Source organism: Melanostigma gelatinosum (assembly GCF_949748355.1).
Source record: "Melanostigma gelatinosum genome assembly, chromosome: 11".
Taxonomy (NCBI): domain Eukaryota; kingdom Metazoa; phylum Chordata; class Actinopteri; order Perciformes; family Zoarcidae; genus Melanostigma; species Melanostigma gelatinosum.
Genome location: NC_136644.1, coordinates 22,198,794 through 22,221,120, shown reverse-complemented (window position 1 = coordinate 22,221,120; position 22,327 = coordinate 22,198,794). Strand labels below are relative to the sequence as shown.

The following is a 22,327-nucleotide window of genomic DNA, read 5'->3' as shown; positions in this document are numbered from 1 at the left end:
AATAAAAATTGAAATAATACGAATTTTCAGTCCAGCTAAAGCAGAGTAGTCATAATTTACACAGTAAATAGCAGAATAGCGATAAGTCTGTTTGAAGCGTGTATGAACTTGGCCCAGAGAGTGACAGACAGAGTCCTACGAGACATAGAAGACTGTGGAATATACTCGTATAATAGAGCAATTTCCCCTTTGAAAAGTAGGATAAAAAAAAAAAGAGGCTGGCGGGAGGTAAATATGGGAAACAAGGACCGAACATGTAGTGTTCACAAAAGTTGGTCCACTGTCTCTTATATTTACTTTTCTTGTTTTTCCCTTCATGTCAGCGTATAAATGTGCCTCTACATGTGAATATTTAGGCATTATATGGACTCTATCACACCAGCAGGTCAGCCAGAGAAAGAGGGTCCATGATAGCATTAAAGCCAGGAGGAGCAGAGTGGAGCGTGACTGCCAAATATGTGTGTGCTTAATACATACTGCATGTGTGTTACGGTGATTACACTATAAGGGGTTTATATGCTGACGCTGGAGAGCCACAGAGTGATAATGCACTGTTGCATGATGGGAATGGCCTTTACATCTCACGTCTGAGCCAAAGAGGCCAGACGACACAGAGACACACTGTGAGTATGCGGAGCAATAACGAGTAGAGAAAGACTCCACGAATGAGAAGACAGAGAGCAAGATGGAAGATTAATTGATGTTAAAGATGCTCCCCCCCGCCCCCAACCCCCTCGCCACGCCGCCTGTACTCCAGGGGATCGGCTTCTAACCCCTCGCAGCTCACAGCTACAGATAAAACACTAAACTCCGTCCTCTGGGGGAATCTTAGTATGCGTGCATGCCTGTGTGTGAGAGAGAGCGGGAGGAGAGCAGTGTTATCAGAGTCGAACACCGACTTCAATCCTCCCAGAGATAGTGAGCGAGATCATGTCCAATCCATTGCAGCCACTCCCATTAAAGCACATTAGAATAATTAATGAGCCTAACTCCCTCTCCTGAGTCTATAAACCTGTCCTGAACTCTCGTAATAATGACTGCGAGTTTTATGTGCACGTGTGTGTGTGAGTGTATGAAGCGCAGGCTTATCTTTAATAAAAATAATATACTGCTGGAATAAACGTCAGGAAGAGAGGAGCACGGGTTTGAAGAAGATTTACCCCCACGACCACTTCCTCTCGTCTTTGCTTGCATTCCTCCGTCTCTCCCTACATCTGCATGGATTTATGTTGGACAGACTTAAAAGTGTGTTCCTCTGTACAATCAACACATGATATCATTGTGTCACATCATATGCATAGAGCGGTACAGACTCTCTTTCCCTTCAAACTCCCTACAGCTCCTCCTGCAGCACCCCACGGTGCTCCTTGGCCAGATGGAGGTGTAATCCCTCCAGCAAGACCTGCGTCGGCCCTGGAGTCTCCTCCTAGTTGGTTGAAGCTGAGATGTCTTTGAGGGGGATGCCTCAGGGGCAACTTTAACAAGTCTGAGCTGCATCAAGTGGCTCCTCATCCCGTCACTGAGAGCGAAGACGACCAGCCTGCTGAGGTAGCGCTGCCTGTAACTGTGGTGTCAATCACTGGATCACAAACTAAGCAGGTACAAACCGTTGGGGATGCTCTACCGTATCGCTATTACAACACCCGCTACCATTATAGACCATGTGTCTCTGTAGTGTACTGTAGTGTGGACGTTTTTAGAGATGTGTGCTTCCACACAATTGCTTCAAAATGTATCCACATTAAAAAGCAAATATAGGGAAAGCAAAAGTTCCCTATAAGTGCCAAAAGTGTGGGAAATGCCACATGCCAGTCTTTGTAAAAGTTTGTTTCGGCGTGAAACTTATGGCCTTCAAGGTCTATGATCACTTGAAGATCTCAATAACACATATCAATTACCAGCAACATCCTTTTATTTCTATCTACAGCTGATGCCTGTTACTCAAGCTCACAGAGTCCATAAAATAATGGTCTCCCGATTCATATATGTACATCCACCGAATCTAAATGTGGGGTTCTTGCATTCTTGCATGTGAAATAGGAAGAAGTACCAAGGTTCGGTGTATTGACAACAATCTATGAATCAGACATCTCTTGTAAATGATAAATGGACTGTACTTATACAGTGCTTTTCTAGTCTTCCGACTCAAATCGCTGTAACACCACATTATTGTGTTTCCAAAAGGTGGATTTACATTAAAAAACATGTGATGGGAGGTCTTTTTGGTCCAGGATTTAAGGACTCGAGGAGCAAGGAAGAGCTTCTTTTGGGCACTTAATTAAAGTAATGTACGCTGAAAGATTACGCTGCTCATATTTGTATGCTGGAATACTCAAAGTTCAGCAATGTGTGTGTGTATGCACGGACTGTCGATCGACATAATGTCTCAACATTTCTTGGTACATTTGCTTTCCCCTCCAAGATGGAGAAATGTAAATTGTTGTGTCGGTGTGTGTTTGGACTCACCTCCCTGCAGAGTGTACTCAGTGACGGGGCTGCTGTACACGCCCAGGCCGGCTCCAGTGAAGGCAGCCACCTGGATCTGGTATTGTGTCCAGATGATCAGATCTTTCAGCAGACAGTAGTTGGTCTCTGGGCTGCTGATGTTCTTCTCCTGGTAGTCCCCCGGCAGCCCTGCCAGACGGTACCTACACACACACACACACACACACACACACACACGTAAATATATTGGTTTGTAGCTAAACAAGTGGGAAAAGTAAACAAGAGTATAAATCACAGACAAATGCATATACAGTATATTACGTCTGTGGTAGAATAATGGACATTAATCTTAAAGGTTGATGGTTCAATCCCTGGCTCCTCCTTCCCACATTTTAAGAATCCATGCGCAAGAATCTTGCTTCTGATATATGTTCGTATATATGTGTATTTTATACGTGTATTTAAGACCAACACATCACGCGAAAAGTGTGCCAAGCATGTAGGACATGTGTCTTCCCAAGCCGGAAAATACTTTACACAGTAAAAATCGAAATGACAATATAAAGCCACACCAGTGTTCATATTGTATATTCCTAAATACAGATGCTGGCCATCTGGGAGGCAGAGAAACTATTCTGAAGGATCTTCTATCGTTGAAAAGTCGCTTGAATCACGTCAGAACCCCTAAAATATATAAAAAAAACTTGAATGCCCGGTAGTCGTCTCTGAATAGTGCACCTTCAAGGCCTTTGCTTTACCACATGTGATATAAATGTCCACTTAAAAGGACATATGACCCAGCTAGACAGGGAGGTGTAATACCACTTAGGTATTGTACATATCTGATGGAGTTGAATGGAGTAAAATAATTCACATGTCAGCATTTTAATACGGAGCCTATTGGGTGTAACAGGATATTCCAAAGTTTCACCAGCTGAGTCAGCGCTCTATCACACATGCACACTTTATACACGCACGCGCGCGCACACACACACACACATAAACATAGGAGGGGGGGCGCCGGAGGCTGACAGGGGACCTCTGTAGTGGAGAGGAGATAACCCCTTTCTCCTCTCTCTCTCTCCACCTGACACTCACACTGGGGGACGAGGGGGGACGAGGGGGGGACAAGGGGGGAGTGAAAAGTGGGAGAGTATGGATGTGCCAGCTGACACGAAAAGGAGAATCCAAAGGGGAGGGCAGGGGGAGGTAGAAGCTCTGTCCAATAAAGCTGAAATGACAGAGTGGCGATGTGTGAACGTGCGTTTCTATTTTCCACTGATTTCTGAAGTGGCGGCAGATAACACACTGAACGACGATAAAGACCTGAGAACTTCTACTGCAATTATATGCAAATTCCGTGCTGATGGCAGTTTGATTACAGCCAGTGTGTCACTCTTTAGGTAGACATCAAAGTGAAGGACAGTGTCGACCAAGGGCAGCCAGAGCAGTCTCTGTATATATATATATATATATATATATATATATATATATATATATATATATATATATATATATATATGAAATACATTATATACATTCAAATGAATACAGTATATACATTTTCATTGGTTTTCTCCTCCAAGGGCTGCAACTAAGAAGTGAGTTCCAGTGAGTTTGTATGCAGTGATGAGTAATCAGAGACTGAACACGTATGTTCAGTCCATAAAATATGTGAAAGTAGTGAAAAAGGCCTGTCTCAATGTTCCAGATTCCAAGGTGACCATGTGAGATTGCTTGTTTTGTCCATCTAACAATCCAAATAATCCAAATTGAAATACATTTTTCAATGGTGTGAAACAGCCAAAATAAATCCTCCCATTTTTAGAAGCTGTTACCGTTACATGTTTGGTATTTTTCTTGATGAATTACTGATTATTAAATGGTTGAGAGTTTATTTTCTGCAATTTAACGAATCAATCACTTGACCAAATGTTTCTATAACCGAGAATCATTTCAAATGTGATACTGGGAGTCAGTTTGGTATTTAAAGTCTATCTATGCTGTGCAGAGCTCCCAAAGATTTAGAGTGAAGACTTGCGTGCATGTTTCTTTGTGCGTGCGTATACCTGAGAACATATCCTCGGAGGACTCCGTTGAGCTGGGGTTCTGGCGGGGGCTGCCACTGGACCATGATGGACTGGTTGGTCCGCCCACTGGCCACAATGTTCTTCGGAGGAGCGCTGGGCGCCTCCTCCCTCAGCATCAATCTAATAAAAACACACAAGAAAGAAAGAGAGACATGATTTTGATTATGTCTATTAGGCGTACAGTATGCACAGTAGCAGCATCGTAGACAAGTAGGCCAAAAGGGAATTTCTTCATCTGTTCTAGCCTGGAGGTCAGACACATTATCATCACCGGAGAGATACATGGGACAGGACAGCAACTTATTATGGAGAATCGTCTCGCAGCTTAAGCAGCTCTGATGAATTCTTATTGAATTCTGGCCTCATCGCTCTCTCATCCCTCGCTCTACACGTGTATCTGGCAATTTCATCGAACACATTTGCTTCTCATCTCTGGCTATATTGTTCATTTGTTTCAAACAAACCCGCCGCCGCTGGAAAACGATTAACGCATCACTTCCAGTGCGCCAGGGAATGATCGAGCGGCGCTGGGGTGTTGAAAAACAACAAATGTGAAAGCGTTCATGAACTCGGCACAAGCTGAATCCCGACTGTGTGTCTTTCACTGGCAGATTAGATCAACAAGCAGGCATTTACTGTCTGTGGATTGCAGATGACTGTTTACAGTCGGTTTTATTTGAGTCCTTTTAACTTGAAGTTTTCTTACTCATGTTTGATTCACCAGCGAGCTTCGTCTGGGCAGTTTCTATTTCAACCTCAACGCTGTCACAGCCACAGTTAGTTGATCACTATGAGTTGAGAATGAGCATAAGCTGGTTTTTTTCCTCCCCTAGCGAGGCGGCATGATCCCTCGCTCTCTCTGCCCTGGTCAACTGTCTTCTGTCTCTCCAAATCTTTCCCCCCATCTTTCCATTCGACACTTTGATCCCTTTCTCATTTTTTTTTCTCTCTCCCATCTGCAAACTTTCACCTTTCATCCATCAAGTCCTTTGGCCTCAATTATTTCATCCTTCTATCTGTTCCTCATCACCTTCCCTCCTCTTCTGTGCTTGTAACCCCCGCTCTCCCCTCCCCTCCGTGCCCCACCCGTGATTAAAGCTCCCAGCCCTCTCATGGTTGGTAAAGCACACAGGCGGAGCTGGTCAGCCTCTGGCTTTACTGTAAGCAGCTCAGCAAACGTAATCAGACCCATATGTGCTCACACACACACACAGACATAAAATAATTTCTCTCAGCTTAAGACAGAATGCTACATCCGATGGTCTTTTCCCTTCCATGGATTATGTCTGGAGATTTACACCCCCCTCCACTCTGTGCCCCATGTCCCCCTGAATGATTCTCCGTGAGCTATTGAGCCATTAGCCGCGGTGTGGCTCTCCGTATTTGTGCGCCCGAATCTGCCTGTAAATGTGCGTGCACATCTCGGTGTGAAAGTAAGGGTGCTGGAAGCAGTTAGCTGGAGACGTGCGCAGGCGGGATATATATGGCACAGGCCAGTGGTTTTACAGCTGTGCTTTACTTCCATTAGGTTAGGCACCGTCAGGCAGCACCAGGTGCTGCAGGCATACACATGTACAGTACGCACACAGACACACACAGACACACACAGACGCACACAGACACACACAGACACACACAGACACACACAGACACACAGGCTAATGGGCCTTGTGTGAATGAGATGGGCATTAGTGTAGCCGCCTGGATATAGGGTATATATATAATCCTCAACTATGCCACTGCTTTTTGACGGAAATTGATGATGCACATTAATGCACACAAAGTCACGCGACACAGACACCCACACGCCCCCGTACAGTACCGAACAGATGCGACCATTCACTGTTTGACTGCAAGTAAAACACACACAAATGCACGCTGACACGTTTGTACTCAACAGCAGAAACTCCATGTGAATTGCCTTAATTCCCTCCAAACCGTTTACGGGTAAATATTTCATGCAGTGGGGTCAGTATGAGGACATCAGCTTCACACCAGAGAGTAAATATACAATCCCCAACCTGCCCTCTCATCACTTCACATGCAAACTCAGCCGTGCAAACAGCCATACATGTACTGCAAGCAAACAAGCACAGCCCGTAACTCTGTGTGAACGCTGCGTGACACACTTTCTCTGTCCCCTGTTATTAAGGAAAAGAGGAGGAGATTTACATGTTTGTGTGTGTGTGTGTGTGTGTTTGGTGGTGGTGGTTTGTGAGTTCCTATGCCGTGGGAATTAGTAAAAGTTTCTATCTGTGTCATTCGCCACAGTTTAATGCCCACCGGCTTTTCTCACTTAGTCCACGGCTCTGAAATTGAATGTTGTTACCGGGATGTTGAATCTGCCTCTATTCTAACAGGATCGTAAATCTTACAGCCAGCAGGAGTAGGAAATGGAGAGAAATAAGAAGCAGAAGAGCAACAGGAATAAAAAGGAAGAGAGAGAGAAACCAGATGTGACATGATTGGGTGAAACCAGCCAGATAGATCATCATATTTTCTTCTTGTTGGATGCTGTAAGTCTTGTCTGCTTTCAATGTTGTGATGTTTTGCTGGAGGCTAAAATATGCACAAATGGAGGAGGCTGACTCACTAATGACACTGTCGGGGGAAAAAAAGACAAACTTTGTGCATTGTTGGATGGATCAAAACCAGCTGCGGTTGCTGCTGTGTTGGGCACTTCAGTTTAAAAAAAATAAAAAAAAATAAAAAAAATAAAATGAAATAAAATAGATTTGTAGTCATATTACCTGGTCGGTCAATGGAACTTTGCTTGGCTGACTGTAATGTTATGTGCTGTCACGTTAGCTCCTATTTACTGTACTTCCTCTCCTGATGTTTGATTTATTGTCACGCCTTTAACACTAACAAAGCAAATAATAATCACAGCGTTACCTGCTCCTGGCTGTGTTTGTGTATACGTATAATTAAAAGTGCGTGCGTGTGTGTGTGGGGGGGGCACAGACGCCCTGCATCTAAGCGTGAAGTCCAGCGTCTGGCTGATTCAAGGCTGATTAGAGCTTTCACGAAGAATGGGTAATCGATGGATGTCGTGCCAGTCGTAGCCGAGTACCTTCTGTGTTGCTGGAAATAAACAGCTCGAAGGGTCTCAAAGTGTTTCTTTTTTAGTATGAGCTCAACTTAATATTTATCATATCTGCTTTTAGCCATGATACTACCAGCGTAGCTCGCAATGTTAGTCTGTCGTTCATATTCATGTTCATCTCCTCTTACATAATTGGCATCTGTGGGATCTGAATAACTCATAAATACCTGGGCTTTCATATCGAGTGTCCAATGAAAAAAAGAGTCCGAGTCAAGTTCGGTTTCTATTATAGAAGCAAATGTAGTTTTGCTAAAAGTAAATGAATTCAACGGTTCCATCAGCAGTGAGTGACGTTGATATTTCATACAGTACATGCTCGTCAGTTCATCCTCTTTGAAAATGTTAGCTTCAGTGAATCATGCTGCGTTATGATTGGTCTCTGATTCAGGCTTCCGCAGACATCAATGCAGATTATATGTGCACGCTGGTTTATCCTCCTTATACAACCGTACAATGGAACACTGGCACATTTTTATTCATGAAGCCAAATTACACAAACTACCTCCTTATCTATGTTCTCTACCGGCGCCTAAAACAGCTGCAGCCTTCGTCATGCGGACACATTTTGCACGTCATTCCTCGCAGCCGCACCGTTTTTTTGATGCTTTTAGTGTTTGCACCCTCATCTTGGTGTGAGTCATTTTCAACGACATTATTTTACAAGCATGGAAGATGATAAAAACAGCATTACGGACTGTTTGAACGCTGAATGTACTCGTCCTGTTACTAAACCACGCTGCTAATTCATTGGTTGATGCGATTCACTGCTCGTTTTCAGTCTGCAACTTTTAGGTGTTTTGTTTTTTAAGTCTTTAGGTGTAAAACTTTAATGCTGCTGACTTTAAATCTCAATGGGAGCCTCCTGGATGAGTAAATGTAGAATTAAATAAACACATACAAATCTGCCCAGTTACATGTAGGAGTAAGCTGTAGCTTATTACCTCCTCTTCAAAAGTGTTGACTAAGGGGCTACGCAGCATACGGGGGGACACAGCAAGAACTGACGAAGCCAATATTGTTTTTCCTTCTACATTATCTGTGTGTTGACAGAGAAAAAAAAGAGCAAGTTGAAGAAATGCCTTTAATCGCGGCCATTTTGCTGGACAAACAAGATCTGGCGGAGCTTTAGTCAGTGCAAGCCTTCTCGCTGCAGTCGTCTTGATGCTTCCTCTCCAAATAAATCACTCACTATGCTACAGACACCTTCGGCATAGGTGCGGCCACAGTTAAACACAGATACATTATTCAAGATTGACATGCTGGAAAGCCCAGGACAAATCTCCTGTAAATCTTTAAATCTCACAAAGCTGCTGCAGCATTTTTTTTTTTTTTGCGTCTATTAGAGTGTGCGTGTGTGAAAAAGCGCGAGAGAGAGTATTTTAACACACGCCTGGTGTTAACGGCTGATGTGTTCCGATTCTGAGCGAACAGCTAGAATGAAAAATGAGAGCAGAGAGAATTGAGACAGATGCTTTAAACTTCTGCTGATGCCCGGAGTTCAAGGCATAATCTGTCTGTCCTCTGATAATGCTTCCTCTTTAAAGAAGGTAATGGTGTGAGTGTAGGTCATGCATAAACAACTGTCCGTGTGTGTGACACTCCAGATGGTGTAATTGGATTCTCGCAGAGTGTTTCTGCATTAAGAGGTAATGTCTTTAAGCTTGGCTCACAATCATTCAAACACCCTTAGTGGATGTCCATCTCCCAGCGTCCCTGTGAACTCTCTTGAGTAAGAGGAGGCGAGGCAGGATAATAGCGGGGAGCAAAGAGAAAAGCTGTTTCAATGAATGCTAAGGATAAAGATCCTATCCAGGACAAGAACAAAATGGTAGAGTGCAGAAGCAGCTGGAAGTTCAAACTTTAATAACGGCTTTTTGTCATCAACATTAGAAGCTTCTCGTTCCACATTGCTGCAATTTGTCATCCTTCTCATTTGGAGCTCAGAGCTTCTGCAGGACATTTCCCTCTGCCTCACTCTCCCGGTGTGTCAAGTGCAGCACGCGCCTTGGCATCCTGCGACTGCTCACTGTGCCCGTCTGATCCAGGCAAGCGGCCAGCAGATGAAAAGGCAAAGTGCGCGTGGTTGTGAGACGTATGAGACAAACACTGAGACGCCTCCATCTGCTGTGATACACTCGCGAGTGATGACTTGTCTGCCTGCCAGTCTTTCATTTAGGATCAATGCAACCTATTCTCCAGCGCCTCTAACGACCAACTTTGGACTGCGGAGGACACAAACAGTGCGGTGGTGCACGCAGGAGAAGAAGACAGGCACAGGAAGGAGACGGATAATGACAGACAATAAGCTGAAGAGGATAAGTGAGAACGGTTTCAATTAAAGGAGAAGAGAGGAAGATTCAGGAGGACCAAAAATAGGGGAGAATAGAGGAAAACTGAAAGGAGACTGTAATCTGAGGTGTGTGGATGTGTGGCGGCAGCGTTCACAGCTGCTGTTGTTATTGAGAGTCTATTTGGCAGAAGCACAAACTGGCTCCTGCCCGTGGTCACTCTCTTCAGCCAAACAAAACCGTTTACGGAACTATTTACTCGATAATATATAGCCACATCTGTTGTGTTCTGGGTGCGAGTGTCAGAGATTTGCTGTATGTGTGTATTCCGGGGCAAAAATTGTTAGGAGGCCTGCCACGCCTCCTCCAACCCTCTTTCACTCGTCCCACTTCCATCAGTGCCAAGTGATCATAATCACCCCCATTAGTGTTTCCTCGTGGGACAAACATAAACACACGCACGCACACAAACATAAAACATCTGCACGGCAATCGATGAACTCCAAATCCAAGTCGCACTCTTTTACACACGCAGACAGTTCATTTCAAAATTTTAGTGGAAGGAGACTGGCAGGGAAATACCCACACACACACACACGTCACGTAGACCTCCACAGCATTGATTTGGTTTGATGAATTTAAATTGCTCATTCCAAAGAAAATGGATTCTAAACAAAAAGGGACGCTTTGTTAGTCCCCACCTTGTTAGAATCATCATTGTTTCTCCACACTCTGAATCCCATGTCCCTATCCATGCTAATGGTAAAATACACACACACACACACACACACCTAGATACACAAGTGTGTGTGTGTGTGTGTGTAAACACGATGCCTTTTGATTCCAGGTTCCAGTTTATTCATTCCCAGTTTGTGTAAGGCAGTGTGACCGAGTCTATTACACAGAGGTGGAACAGGCTAAAAAAACTGTTTCTCACACATCACAGCGTGTTCTACCTGAACAAAACAAATGATTTTCATGCTCTTTAGAAAACATCAGTGAAATAGTAGCGTGGCTTCACCAGATGGTTTGTGAAATATGCATTTAAAGCTGGTCGTGGTTAGTGTGTGTCCCCATGTGTATGTGTGTGAATGACTGAATGTGTCTCTTACCTCTGCGTCTCCGAGCTGTACTGACCCCTGCCCACTTGATTGACTGCACAAAGCCTGAACTGATAGGTCCTGGCAGGTGTGAGCCCGCCCACCGATACCTCGGTCACCACTGGATCGACCTCGGATAGGTAGACCTTCCACGGTGAGTCTAGACAGAGGACACGGAGATTAGAGGCTGATAATATCTGGCTGTGGCAGGACAAACAGAGGCACGGGGACACTCAGGACCCATTAATCAAAGGGGAAAGAAGGGAGGACTGGATGAAAGAAGCAAGGGGGGAACGGTAGAAAGAAAAGGAGAGAGCTGGGAGAGAATTACAAATAAAAAGAGGCATTTAAGGATGCAACAAGAGTGAGTTTGGAGGGAAGATTCATAAAGAGACACAGATGCTTCTGTATATTGTTGCTGGTGTGTTGCCAGGTTATCTCACTCGTCTTTCTCCTGAAGACAGATGCGCTGTTATCATCGCACCACATGCTTGGATGTGGAAGAGAGTAAGACAGTGTGTGCGCCGGCTCAGTGAGTGTATTAGAGCCATTGTCCGACATCAAAATACATTCATGATGATTTATTCCCTCTAAAATACAACCCAAAACATATAATAACACACACACACACACACACACGCACAATATTTACTAAGTTCACTTTCGGGAACATTACATTGACTTACATTCATTTCCTGGAGACTTATATAACCATAGCCACTACTTGCTTAGCCTTAACCCTTAACCTAACCCTAATAGGGACACAGCTTTTGTCCCCAACTAACTTTGTCTTCAGTCTGAAATGTGTCGTCAAAGGAAGCCTAAGTTAAGAACACACACACACACACACACACACACACAGCGGGTAATCAGTGTGCACAAAACTCTGGTCCGTTCCTCACTATCTGGATTCAGTCTTTACTGAAATCGACCAGACCATCATTACTTTGGAGCGTTCTTGTAGACGCTGCACAGCAGCTGCTGAAATGGTGACAGCAGGAAGCCTGAAGTCATATTCCTGCTGTCTCCGGAAAAGTTATCAGAATTAAGACTACTGAAAACGTCAAGCCACATAAACATTTTGACATTTGTCGAGCCGTCCTGATCCCACAGTCACGTGCTCGGCTCTGCATTTAACTTTCACCAATCCATCCGATTAGCTTACAGCAGGAGTAACAGCGACTCTCCAATCTGTTTCTCCTGTCATTCTATTACTCAATCCCTCTCTCCCTCTATTTCCCGTTTGACAGGTGACACAGCACCAGCCTGCTGTTAAAACATCTGTGGTAGAGAGAGGGTGAGAGAGAGGGTGAGAGGAAAATAAGAGCTTATTTATAGGGAACCTGGATGTACATTAACTCAGCAACACCATTCTCCATATGTCTGCCTCTTGTAAATGAGTGTGTGTCTCTGCCTGTTAGACAGCAAGTGAACAGCTGTTTGTCGCTCAGGGACGATAAAATATGCCTGGACTCTCTCACACACACACTCACACACACACACACACTCACACACACACACACACACACGTACTGTTCTCAGAGAGCTCCAGCAGGTAGTGCAGGAGTGGGGAGTTCCCATCAAAGGGCCGTAGCCAGGACAGGTGGACGGAGCGGGAGTCAGAGTCATTGAGGCGGGCCGCCAGGGAGCGAGGAGAGTGAGGCAGCTCACTGAACACAGGAAAAAAACAACAAGAAAGGACCACAAACACCAGAAGATTGACAGAATTAGTTTGACCATTTGATCAGAAAGAGGAATAGTTTGACAGCAGCCGGTTAGCTTAGCTTAGCATACAGAGTGGAGACGGCTGGCCTGGCTCTCTCTGAAGGTAACGACATTCATTTACCGGCACGTCTTACACTCACTGACAAGCTGTGGTTTTACAGGGTTATTTTATCTGCTGGAATACTTCTTGCAAGACATCCTCACACAGAGATAACTGAATATGTAGTTTGCCTGTGACTCCCATAACAACATACATGACCGTTAGAGGTTCTAATTGACCCCCGCTCAATGAATTAGCACAAATTAATTGCACAGTTTAAGCATCATCATTAAAACAGCAAAAAACTGCATTTCCTCAAATGGCAACCCCTGTTGATCTCCATGCAAAAAATGTCTAATTTTACAGCAGAAATAAACATGTTACAACCTGGTACAAAACACCTTTTTGGTCTTGGCACATAACCCACGTAAAATCACAATTTGACATTTTCACATTTGTTTTATGGATTAAACAAATAAAATACATGCAGAGTTAAATTATAAGCTTTAAAGGTGCTGGTAGGCAGATTTCATACGCCAGGAAAGCTGTTTCCATTCGTTCAGCTGAGATCAGCTAACTGGCTGCTGGTGGTACAGCTACACTCTTATGTCTGGACATTTAACATCAATCTTCTTATTTCACTTTTGGCAACAAGGCAATAAGAATATTTCCCGAGACAAAAGAGTGTGTCTGAATATTAGGGGTGTAACGGTTCACAAAATCCACGGTTGGGTACGATACAGTGGAGCCACGGTTCGGTACGTTACGGTACAGTAGAAAACTATAAATGCCAGAGAAATGTACTTGATTTTAAAATATATTTATTCATTACAACTAACATCATCAAGTTATTCTTTGACTTTGAACAATGATGGAACTATACCTGAGTGACCCATCTTCTGGGGTGTCTTCTTAGCAACACATAAGCATAAAAAACAAAAACTGCTCCTTAATGTTATGTAGTATTGTTACTTACATCTTGCTTACATCTTGTATTGTTACTTACATCTTGCAAAAGATATGTTTAATCTCAATGGGACTACCTGGTTAAATAAAGGTTTAAAAAAAATATATATATATATAAAATATATATATATATATATATATTTTTTTTTTTTATTCAAACGTATTCGGTTCATCATGCGTACCGAACCGTGAGCCTCGTATCGAACGGTTCAATACGAATACGCGTACCGTTACACCCCAACTGAATATGTAATCACACATGTATGCATTTGTGGTTCATTGGGTAGTCAGTGACAAAGTGCCAAGACTTTTCATTCCACAGATATTTATTTCCTGTTTATCTGATAGATGTGTGTCGTGGAATACTGTTAGATCTGACACCCATGTTGGATCAAAGGACTAGTCAGGCTTCAGTTCCAGAGGGCGAAATCCTGTAAATATGTCTGTGGTCTGCATATTTGTATTGTGATATTTCATTTTGTATGTGTTCTGCACGACAGCAAATATATATATATACGTATATATCTCATCACATCTATTAAAAATGAACTCTCCAGGCATTTGGCCACCCCCCGTGGATATTTGTGCATCCCTGCCTCGTTCATAACAAAGAAAGCAAAACAAATATCTTCATGAAAGCAATAAAGAGTGTCCAGACATTTGATTACACCAATTTTAGTGCTCAAAAAAGGTTTGCTTGGAGGAGGAGAGGGAATGCAAAGCTAGAGGTGCTAGCAGAGACAACAGGAGTGAAGATATTAACAGATCACATACAAGAAGAAAACAAACGTCTTTACACTGAAAGCACACGGAAAGACACACTTCCCTTGTGCCTGCACTCATACTCATAAGCTCATTCATTATTTCTAAACAATCATGGATGTGTGTATACACTGTTAAGATGCCAGCTCGGAATTTCATCAGATGATTCAAAGTTTTAAAAAAAATTTCTGTTTTAGTTTTTGCTGTGTTTGCGATTTTATGTTTTAGTATCAAGTGGGTGTGAAGTCAGAAAACGAGGGGAACAGAAAGAGCGAGTGAGAGGAAGAGAGGTATATGAAGAAGGCCTGTCGCGATAATTACGTTATCGAATTATCGTACCATATTAATGACCTCCATCATTTTTGCTGACCTCGATATTGCCAACATGATGAACGGCAGGGTCAACATAGCCTTTTTTTCTCACAGTGACTAAGCTGAATGAAGAAAAAAAAATATGCTGAGACAGAGAAGCAGGTGAAGTAAGGACTATAAAGTCAGGGCTAATAGCCGTCACCGACTGACCGGAAACTTCGGAAAAATATAATAAGTCCAAACGGACTCGCACTCCACCAAGAAGGAGCAAGGCCGGTGGTGAAGAAGCGGAGGGGGAGAATGAGAATGATGTTTCCTTTTCTGAGTTGACGTGATCATATTAATTAATGGTTGAGCTTAGAGAATGTTAGAGCAACTACCTTCACACAGCCCACACACACACACAGACACACACTCACAAACACATCGATGGGTCTTGCGGGAGTTGAACCAATAACCTGCAGGTAATTAGTCTGTCTCCTCAGCCGCCAGCGTCTGTTAACCTCCATGACCCATTGAGAGTGAGCTAACGAGAATGTCAGTCACACATGTGGAGGCACGCGCCGACGCGCACATACACACACACACACACACACACACACACACACACACACACACACACATCCACACACACACACACACACAGAAATCCCTTCGTTCCCCATATGTTTTTGCACCACCATACACAGAGAGCCGCTTCCTCCCTCTGGGTTTGACACGTGTGACCTGTCGCGCTGTATAATTCAGAAGGATGCGGACTCATGTTCCATCGCTCTCCTACCCCACAATTGTACTAATATATCACAAGTGCCTTTTATAAATATATGATGCAAGTACCTATTAATATATAAAGCCAGGAACCTGATAGCGTTCGCTCACAGCGGCTGTAATGAGGCTGCGTGGGTCGGAACGTGGGATGCACTTAAAATATGTACGCATGCTTTAATCTGAGCGTCAGGAATGTCTGCTCATACCGAACGCACAACGTGACATGTGTGGAATGTGTCCACATGAGCACAGGAGAGCAAGCAGGCACACACACACTAGTGTTACACTGGACTAAGACTAACGCGGGTAACGCTGTGCAGGGTACCTGATAGCAGATATGACCTTACACCACTATTACTACTGTCTAACAATAACTCACACTGACAAGCCACATTCTCACTGCTTACAGTTTTAGTGATGTACACAATATTTGGTTTAGAGGGGGTCTGACCCCTGAGAGAACATGTTGGGAACAATTATTTCATTACACAACCGCTGAAATAAGATGACACTAATGCCTTCTTTGTGTTTGTCAGCGCACTGAATTATCTATGTGCCGTTTCTCCTGGATTATGTTCTGCATGGTCAGTTTATTTTTTTCTGCAACGCTCAATTCAGAGGCATCCTCCCTGTCCATCATATCTACAAGACAGCTAGCTGTGGATTGCCCGTTTGTTTTCCCACTGGATTGCAGCGCAAAATGTCGGTGATTATTCGGCCTGATCACGGAAGAAGAAAACAATCCACGCTTTGTTGCACCAATGCCGGTTCTGTATTCTACAATGATCCGTAACATGAAATGTATACGCTATGTACAGCAGAACAAATTCTGCAGTGTGCTTCGGTCCGAAAGGTAACACAATGAGAACTGAGGGTGACCTGGTCAAAACAGCTTTGCATGTCTCTTTGTACTCACATGACTTCGAGGCGTGCAGAGTGAGAATTGTTGCCAGCCTGTGATGTCACGGTACAGGTGTAATCCCCAATGTCACCTGACCACGTCTGGCCAATAGTGAGAGAGCCCTGGCGTATGGACACCCGGCCCCCATTGGTGGGACGGACCAGCACACCACCTCGATCCCACTTGAAGCTGCAACAGGGGAAGGAATACACGGACATGTACTGTAGACTGATTTTATTTACAGACACAGAAATCCATGGAAAACAGAGACGAGACGCAGGCACTCTGAGGGTAAATACGCATGTCAACACACCAACAGACAAGCAGGTACCTGATATTGACTCTGGGGTCATGTGTTGCATTACAGTCCAGAACAGCAGTGGTTCCCTTGATAACACGCTGGTCAGCTGGAGGCACAGAAATGACTGTACGGGCTGCAAAAAACAAAACAATACATACATATATATATATATATATATATATATATATATATAATGTAACACATTTAAATGTATGCTGCTCCAGAATACTGATCCAAACTATTTAAGCTAAACAGCACACAAGCAGGGTTCTTCTCTCACTGACAAACACATACAGAAGCCCACACTTAAACTGTGGAAAACTGCAAAGTCTATCATGTTATTTGTGCTTTGTTGGACTCAGGAGTTTCAAAAGTGTTATAACTGAAAGAGAAAAGTGAAAAATGGGTGCATGGTAGAGAGCATCTATTATGTCAGTAACTCGGTTATTTAGGTATATTTGGGATGTGACCGGGCCTCCAAAAGATGGGTGAAGTTCTTATACATCACAGTGCTCAACAGAGGTCTGTGATGGTCTAATACAACGGTGAAGCTCACCGTCAAGCTGTCAAACTATATATATATATATATATATATATATATATACATATAAATCAGCCAATCAATAACTTTAGCAGCTAATCAATCATCTTCTAACCCGGTCAATCAGATAATTACTTCACCATTACACCAGCCCACTGCATCGATAACCAATCACACTGCTGTTCACCAGCCGGGGCGAAACGTGATTTGACAGCTACCGATAAATTAGCCTTCCAATGTCTGTTTTAGTCTGTTTAGCAAATGTATATTGAGCAGTTCAATGTATTTCTGTTTGTGTGTAAAGAGCGTGCGTGTCTTACTCCAGACGGTGAGCGTAGAGCTGCCGTTGATGGTCCCCTCTTTGTTGGAGGCGATGCATGTGTATTCTCCTGAATCCTGGAAGCTGGCTGGCTGAATCTGCAAACCACCGGACTGCAACAGTGTGAACCTGGGAACCTGGACAGAGCCGCTCGCTAAGACCTGCGATCCTACGGAGAGAAATGAATAAAACAGCCTCCAGGTGAATGAAAGTCATTTAGCCACGAAGCACGTTTGCAATTACAAACACATGGTGTTAGCGTGTTAGCGTGTCAGCGTGCTCAGCGTCTGATGCAGAGTGTGTGTTCTGATACCTTTCCTCCAGGTGATGGCAGGTTTTGGAGCACCGTTGGTCTGGCACATAAACAAGGCTGCGGTCCCGTCAGTTACTGTTTGGTCGGACGGAGGGAATGTAAATGTGGGGTACACACCTGAAACACAGGGAGAGAGTGTGAGAGGGCCGAGAGGAGATCGGTGGAAAAAGAGCAGAGCGGGAGTGGAGCTTAATGGCAAAGAGAAAACGGAAGAATGGGAAAAAGAAAGAATGGCAGTGTTGATCTAAACACAAACTCCTCCTCTTTGATCAGTGGAGGCTTTATTCATTACCTTGTACTACGTGGATGTGCATAATTGTGGAAGGTGGTGGTGTGGAGGCTCCGTGGGGACTTTGAATTAAAGCGCTCACTGAACAGAGCGTAACTCTGCTGAGACAAATATAACAACACAACAGCAGACGTTCACAGCTGAGACGCACCGCAAACTATCAAGTCAACACAGCGTGTTTGACTGACTATCACTTTAATTTAAAGAAACATGCTCTATGGTTGGCTTGTCATACAGCCAAAACAACAGAAGAAAAACGTAGCTCTGTTTTCCAGCCCGAGCACAACTCAAACTCACTTTGAAAGGCAAAGCAGCACACGAGGCTTTTGCTTTTTAAATTGAAGTTAATGACGGCTGTCTCCATGTACGGTAAGGATAGAGTAGGACCCGCAGAACAATACAGCCGAAACAAAAAGCTGACTCAATCCACGGCATCTTAAATAACTATCAAGCAAGAATTTTGTTCTCGACTATTTTCCAGACATTTAAGGGACTAAGCAATTTACAGATTACCTGGACACGATGAATCGATGATGAAAAACATCTAAAGTTGCAGTCCAGCAAAAGAATGACAGCGACACAGACAAGTAAAGAGAAGATAAAGTATAGCAGGTAGAAAGAAAGTTAAAGGAAAGGTGTCATCAAGGCTGAAGGAGCCAACGAAAGTTGTCTTCATACAAGTGGAAGCGTGTGTGTTTTATTGTGTAGCGCGTCAGACGAACTCACTCGATACAAGGAGCTGTGTGTGCGCCTGAGTTTCTCCGGCAGCGTTGCGAGCGAAGCACTGGAATATTCCTCCGTCTCCCGGCTGCACCCTGCGCACCGTCAGCCCGCTCGCCGCGCTGACCTTGTAGCGAGGGTTGGCCAGTTTGGACAGAGGCACCGTGTCCTTGTACCACTCTATTCTGGGCTGGGGCACACCTACACGAGTGCATGTACACAACAAAAACATACACACAAGAGGGAAAAAAAGTAAAAAATCAATTCACTTAACAAGCCAGCTGACCTCACTGCTGAGCAAACTCATCCAACTCCCATTAAAACAGCCACACACCAATATTTCTTCTCTGTTATCCACTGTCTCCCTATAAATATGCATGTGGGCATAATGACTGCCAATAATATATTGATTGGAGAGTGAGGATGGTAGGCTAAGGGTGGCAGGAGGGGCCAAAAAATATTGTAAATGAAAGATGTGGGCAAAAGCAGCACATAGAATATCGCTAGTATCGGCTGCCACCCGTCTGACGGACATGCCAAATATAACTGGAAGGGAGCTCATGCAATTATTCTATTTCAACCCTGCACACCTGTGTGTGTGTGTGTGTGTGCGTGCGTGTGTGCGTGCGTTTAAGGTAAGGAGAGATGATTTCCCTCAATCTGTTGGTGTCAAGCTCTCACAGACATGCGTGAAGCATTTTTCTCGCCCGCCTTGTCTCGCTCACTCTGTCACTCTGCACTCCATGTGTCTTCTCCTCCTTCCCTCGTACCTCCTCCCAGCCTCCATCCCTCTCTCCGTACCCTCAGGCCTCGGCTATTTAATTACCCTGCCACTGTATCAGATTACTGAGGAGGAACACACTCGCTCAGCATGTGTGTGTGTGTGTGTGTATGAGAGAGAGAGAGAGAGAGAGAGAGAGAGAGAGAATGTTGCAGTTTTTAGAGCCATGTCCACCTCTGCTCACAAAAATGTTTTAAAAACAAGACTCATGAACAATGGTGCAGATGTTAGGCTGGCCTACGAACTATACTGCACACACACATTGACTGAGACCAAACATCAGCATAATGTTGACCTCGATACACCCTGGGGCAGTAGGTACTTAAGACAAACACACAGTCTGAAGTGTTAAATCACAAACTGACTAACATACAGCGTGCATGTTTGACGTTTTCATGTAAGGAATCAGTTCAGTGCATGACCCATCTACTTGCAGCGTTAGAGCCTCGGTATGCTTCAAAGTGCTTGTCGGATCATTGAGTCATTGAATGAAACCATTGTGTCGTGCTTCCCTCTGTAACTGCAGGCGTCATGCCCCTCCGGTAACACGACCACAGGCAGTACCATCCAGTTTAGGCTTGGTTTCAGCTTTCAGCTCGTGCGTTTTAAGCGTCTTTAGACCTGAGAGTAACTTTAAAACAAGACTCACATCTTCACATGTACATTGAGAGAGTCATTCATTGTAATCATTACTCCTCTCCATACTGGTCTTTAAGAGATCCCTTCCTCAACGAAGCCCCAAATTAAACTTGCAGAAATTGCTTTATGTGTGGCCAGGAAAAGTATCGCGATGACGTGGAAGTCTGATTCCCCCACTCTCATCGACAGATGGTCTGTGGAAATGAACAGTTGTATTCCTCTTGAAAAAATGACATATAGTCTCAGAAAAAGATATAATTTATTTTTGAAAATCTGGCAGCCTTATTTGGAGTACATGGGTATAACACTAACAGTACCACAGGACTGTAATTATTTAGAGCTCCGATTTACAATGTACACTGTCATTGCATTCTGCTTTGTGCTGTGTCATTTTATGCACCAACTTTTTTTTTTTTTTTTGGGTGGAGGGAATTATTTATTTACTTTATTTACTTAATTTTATTTCATTTATTTGTGTTTATTTCTTTTTTCTCTTAACTTGTTATGCAGTTGTTTGTAATGTTTAATGTACTGTGTTCTGTATGCTCTCTTGCATTGTTAAAATACTTGGAAAAATAAAATATTCCAAAAAAAGAAAAGAGATCCCTTCCTCATGCAATTCCAATATCAGAGGGAGGGGACAAAATAACCTTTTTTTAAAGTTCAACCAAAGCTCATTTGAGGCCTCAGTAGTGGGAGTTTGTCAAATCAAGTGGGCATCCTTTAAAGTGATGGTTTTTTACACCGTACAATATTCCCTGTACGTGTTCCTATCCATCCACCGCCGCTCAGCTTTGCGAGATACCCACTTGACATGACAAACTCAGACTGCTGAGGCGTTGTATTACGTACGGCTGGATGCGCTTCGACACAGACTGAGGACTGTGGATTTTGTCGGCCATTTCTCACACTGGAATCGCTTTAGGAAGCGATCTCCGCACGGCCGGTGTGGACAGGAGAACTTATAACCAGAACCAACTCTTTCAATGCACATACGAGCATGTGAGTATTGCTTTTTAAGAAATACCAATCCTTTAAGTATGTGTATAGTCACACACACACACACAAATATATACTGAGTGTACCTGTAGCCAGGCAGGGGATATCTACATTCCTGTCGAGGTCAGCGAGGATCTTCCTCTTCGGTTGAGCAGTGAGAGACGGCAGCTCTGCGGGGACAAAATGTAAAAAAGCATTCAAATATGAAGCACAATCTGAATCATCACATAGATAAAACTGATCGTCAAACCCAACAACAAAAACTGACGACACCCCCTGCTGCTGGCAGCACGCTTCAACTCCTACTAATAAGCCTTCAAAAAGGGCTTCACAACTTCAATCACGAAGTAGCTTTAAAGAAAAGACTTGAACTAAGAAAGGCAAATTTGCCCTCTACAAGTCTTTAATAGAGAAGAGACTCAGAGTGGAACAACCCTCCGCTGCAGAATGAAAACGGATCCCCCCTCTTGGCCATGAGTATCCTGAGTGTCATTGCAAAGGCAGGATTTGTGTCTATTTGCCCTGTGAAATTACGTCCACACGCAGTCACAGAAAAACACATTCTTCCAGTTTCCCAAGGGAAACAATCCCCTTTTTAAACTGCTTCATTTCGCTGCCAATAAGTGCTCCCTCTAAACGCCGTCACCAGTGTCGCTCTAAACGCCGACAGCAGCTGAGAGACAAAGCTTCCCTGGATTTCAATGGGAACGCATGCCTTTTTGGTGTGTTACTGTAATGCTCCGCGTTCTGCAAAATGTACTGCGTACGCTCAATTTCTTTCGATAACATTTGTTTAATATTTAGAGAGAGATATTGACACAGCAAGCCCGGAGAGGGGGGGGGGGGGGGGGGGACAGGCTGGCTAATTCATTTTCAGTCTGGAAAAGTGGCTTCACACAGTAGCAGCACCTGTTCACTGAAA

General features: G+C 43.8%; 1 protein-coding gene across 1 annotated transcript in view; it reads right to left on the bottom strand.

Annotated features, from left to right (window-relative positions):
• The window catches only part of LOC306784047 (protein sidekick-1-like), a gene marked incomplete at its 5' end in the record, with an annotated part of 201,815 nt that overhangs the window by 53,215 nt on the left and 126,273 nt on the right, over positions 1-22,327 (bottom strand). Inside the window, 10 exons of the mRNA XM_079277863.1 lie at positions 2,467-2,648; positions 4,515-4,655; positions 11,042-11,189; positions 12,563-12,699; positions 16,519-16,692; positions 16,835-16,937; positions 17,666-17,833; positions 17,978-18,094; positions 18,993-19,187; positions 21,492-21,575. Of these exons, the coding sequence (XP_079133989.1) occupies positions 2,467-2,648; positions 4,515-4,655; positions 11,042-11,189; positions 12,563-12,699; positions 16,519-16,692; positions 16,835-16,937; positions 17,666-17,833; positions 17,978-18,094; positions 18,993-19,187; positions 21,492-21,575 (1,449 nt within the window). The remainder of the gene's footprint in view (positions 1-2,466; positions 2,649-4,514; positions 4,656-11,041; positions 11,190-12,562; positions 12,700-16,518; positions 16,693-16,834; positions 16,938-17,665; positions 17,834-17,977; positions 18,095-18,992; positions 19,188-21,491; positions 21,576-22,327) is intronic.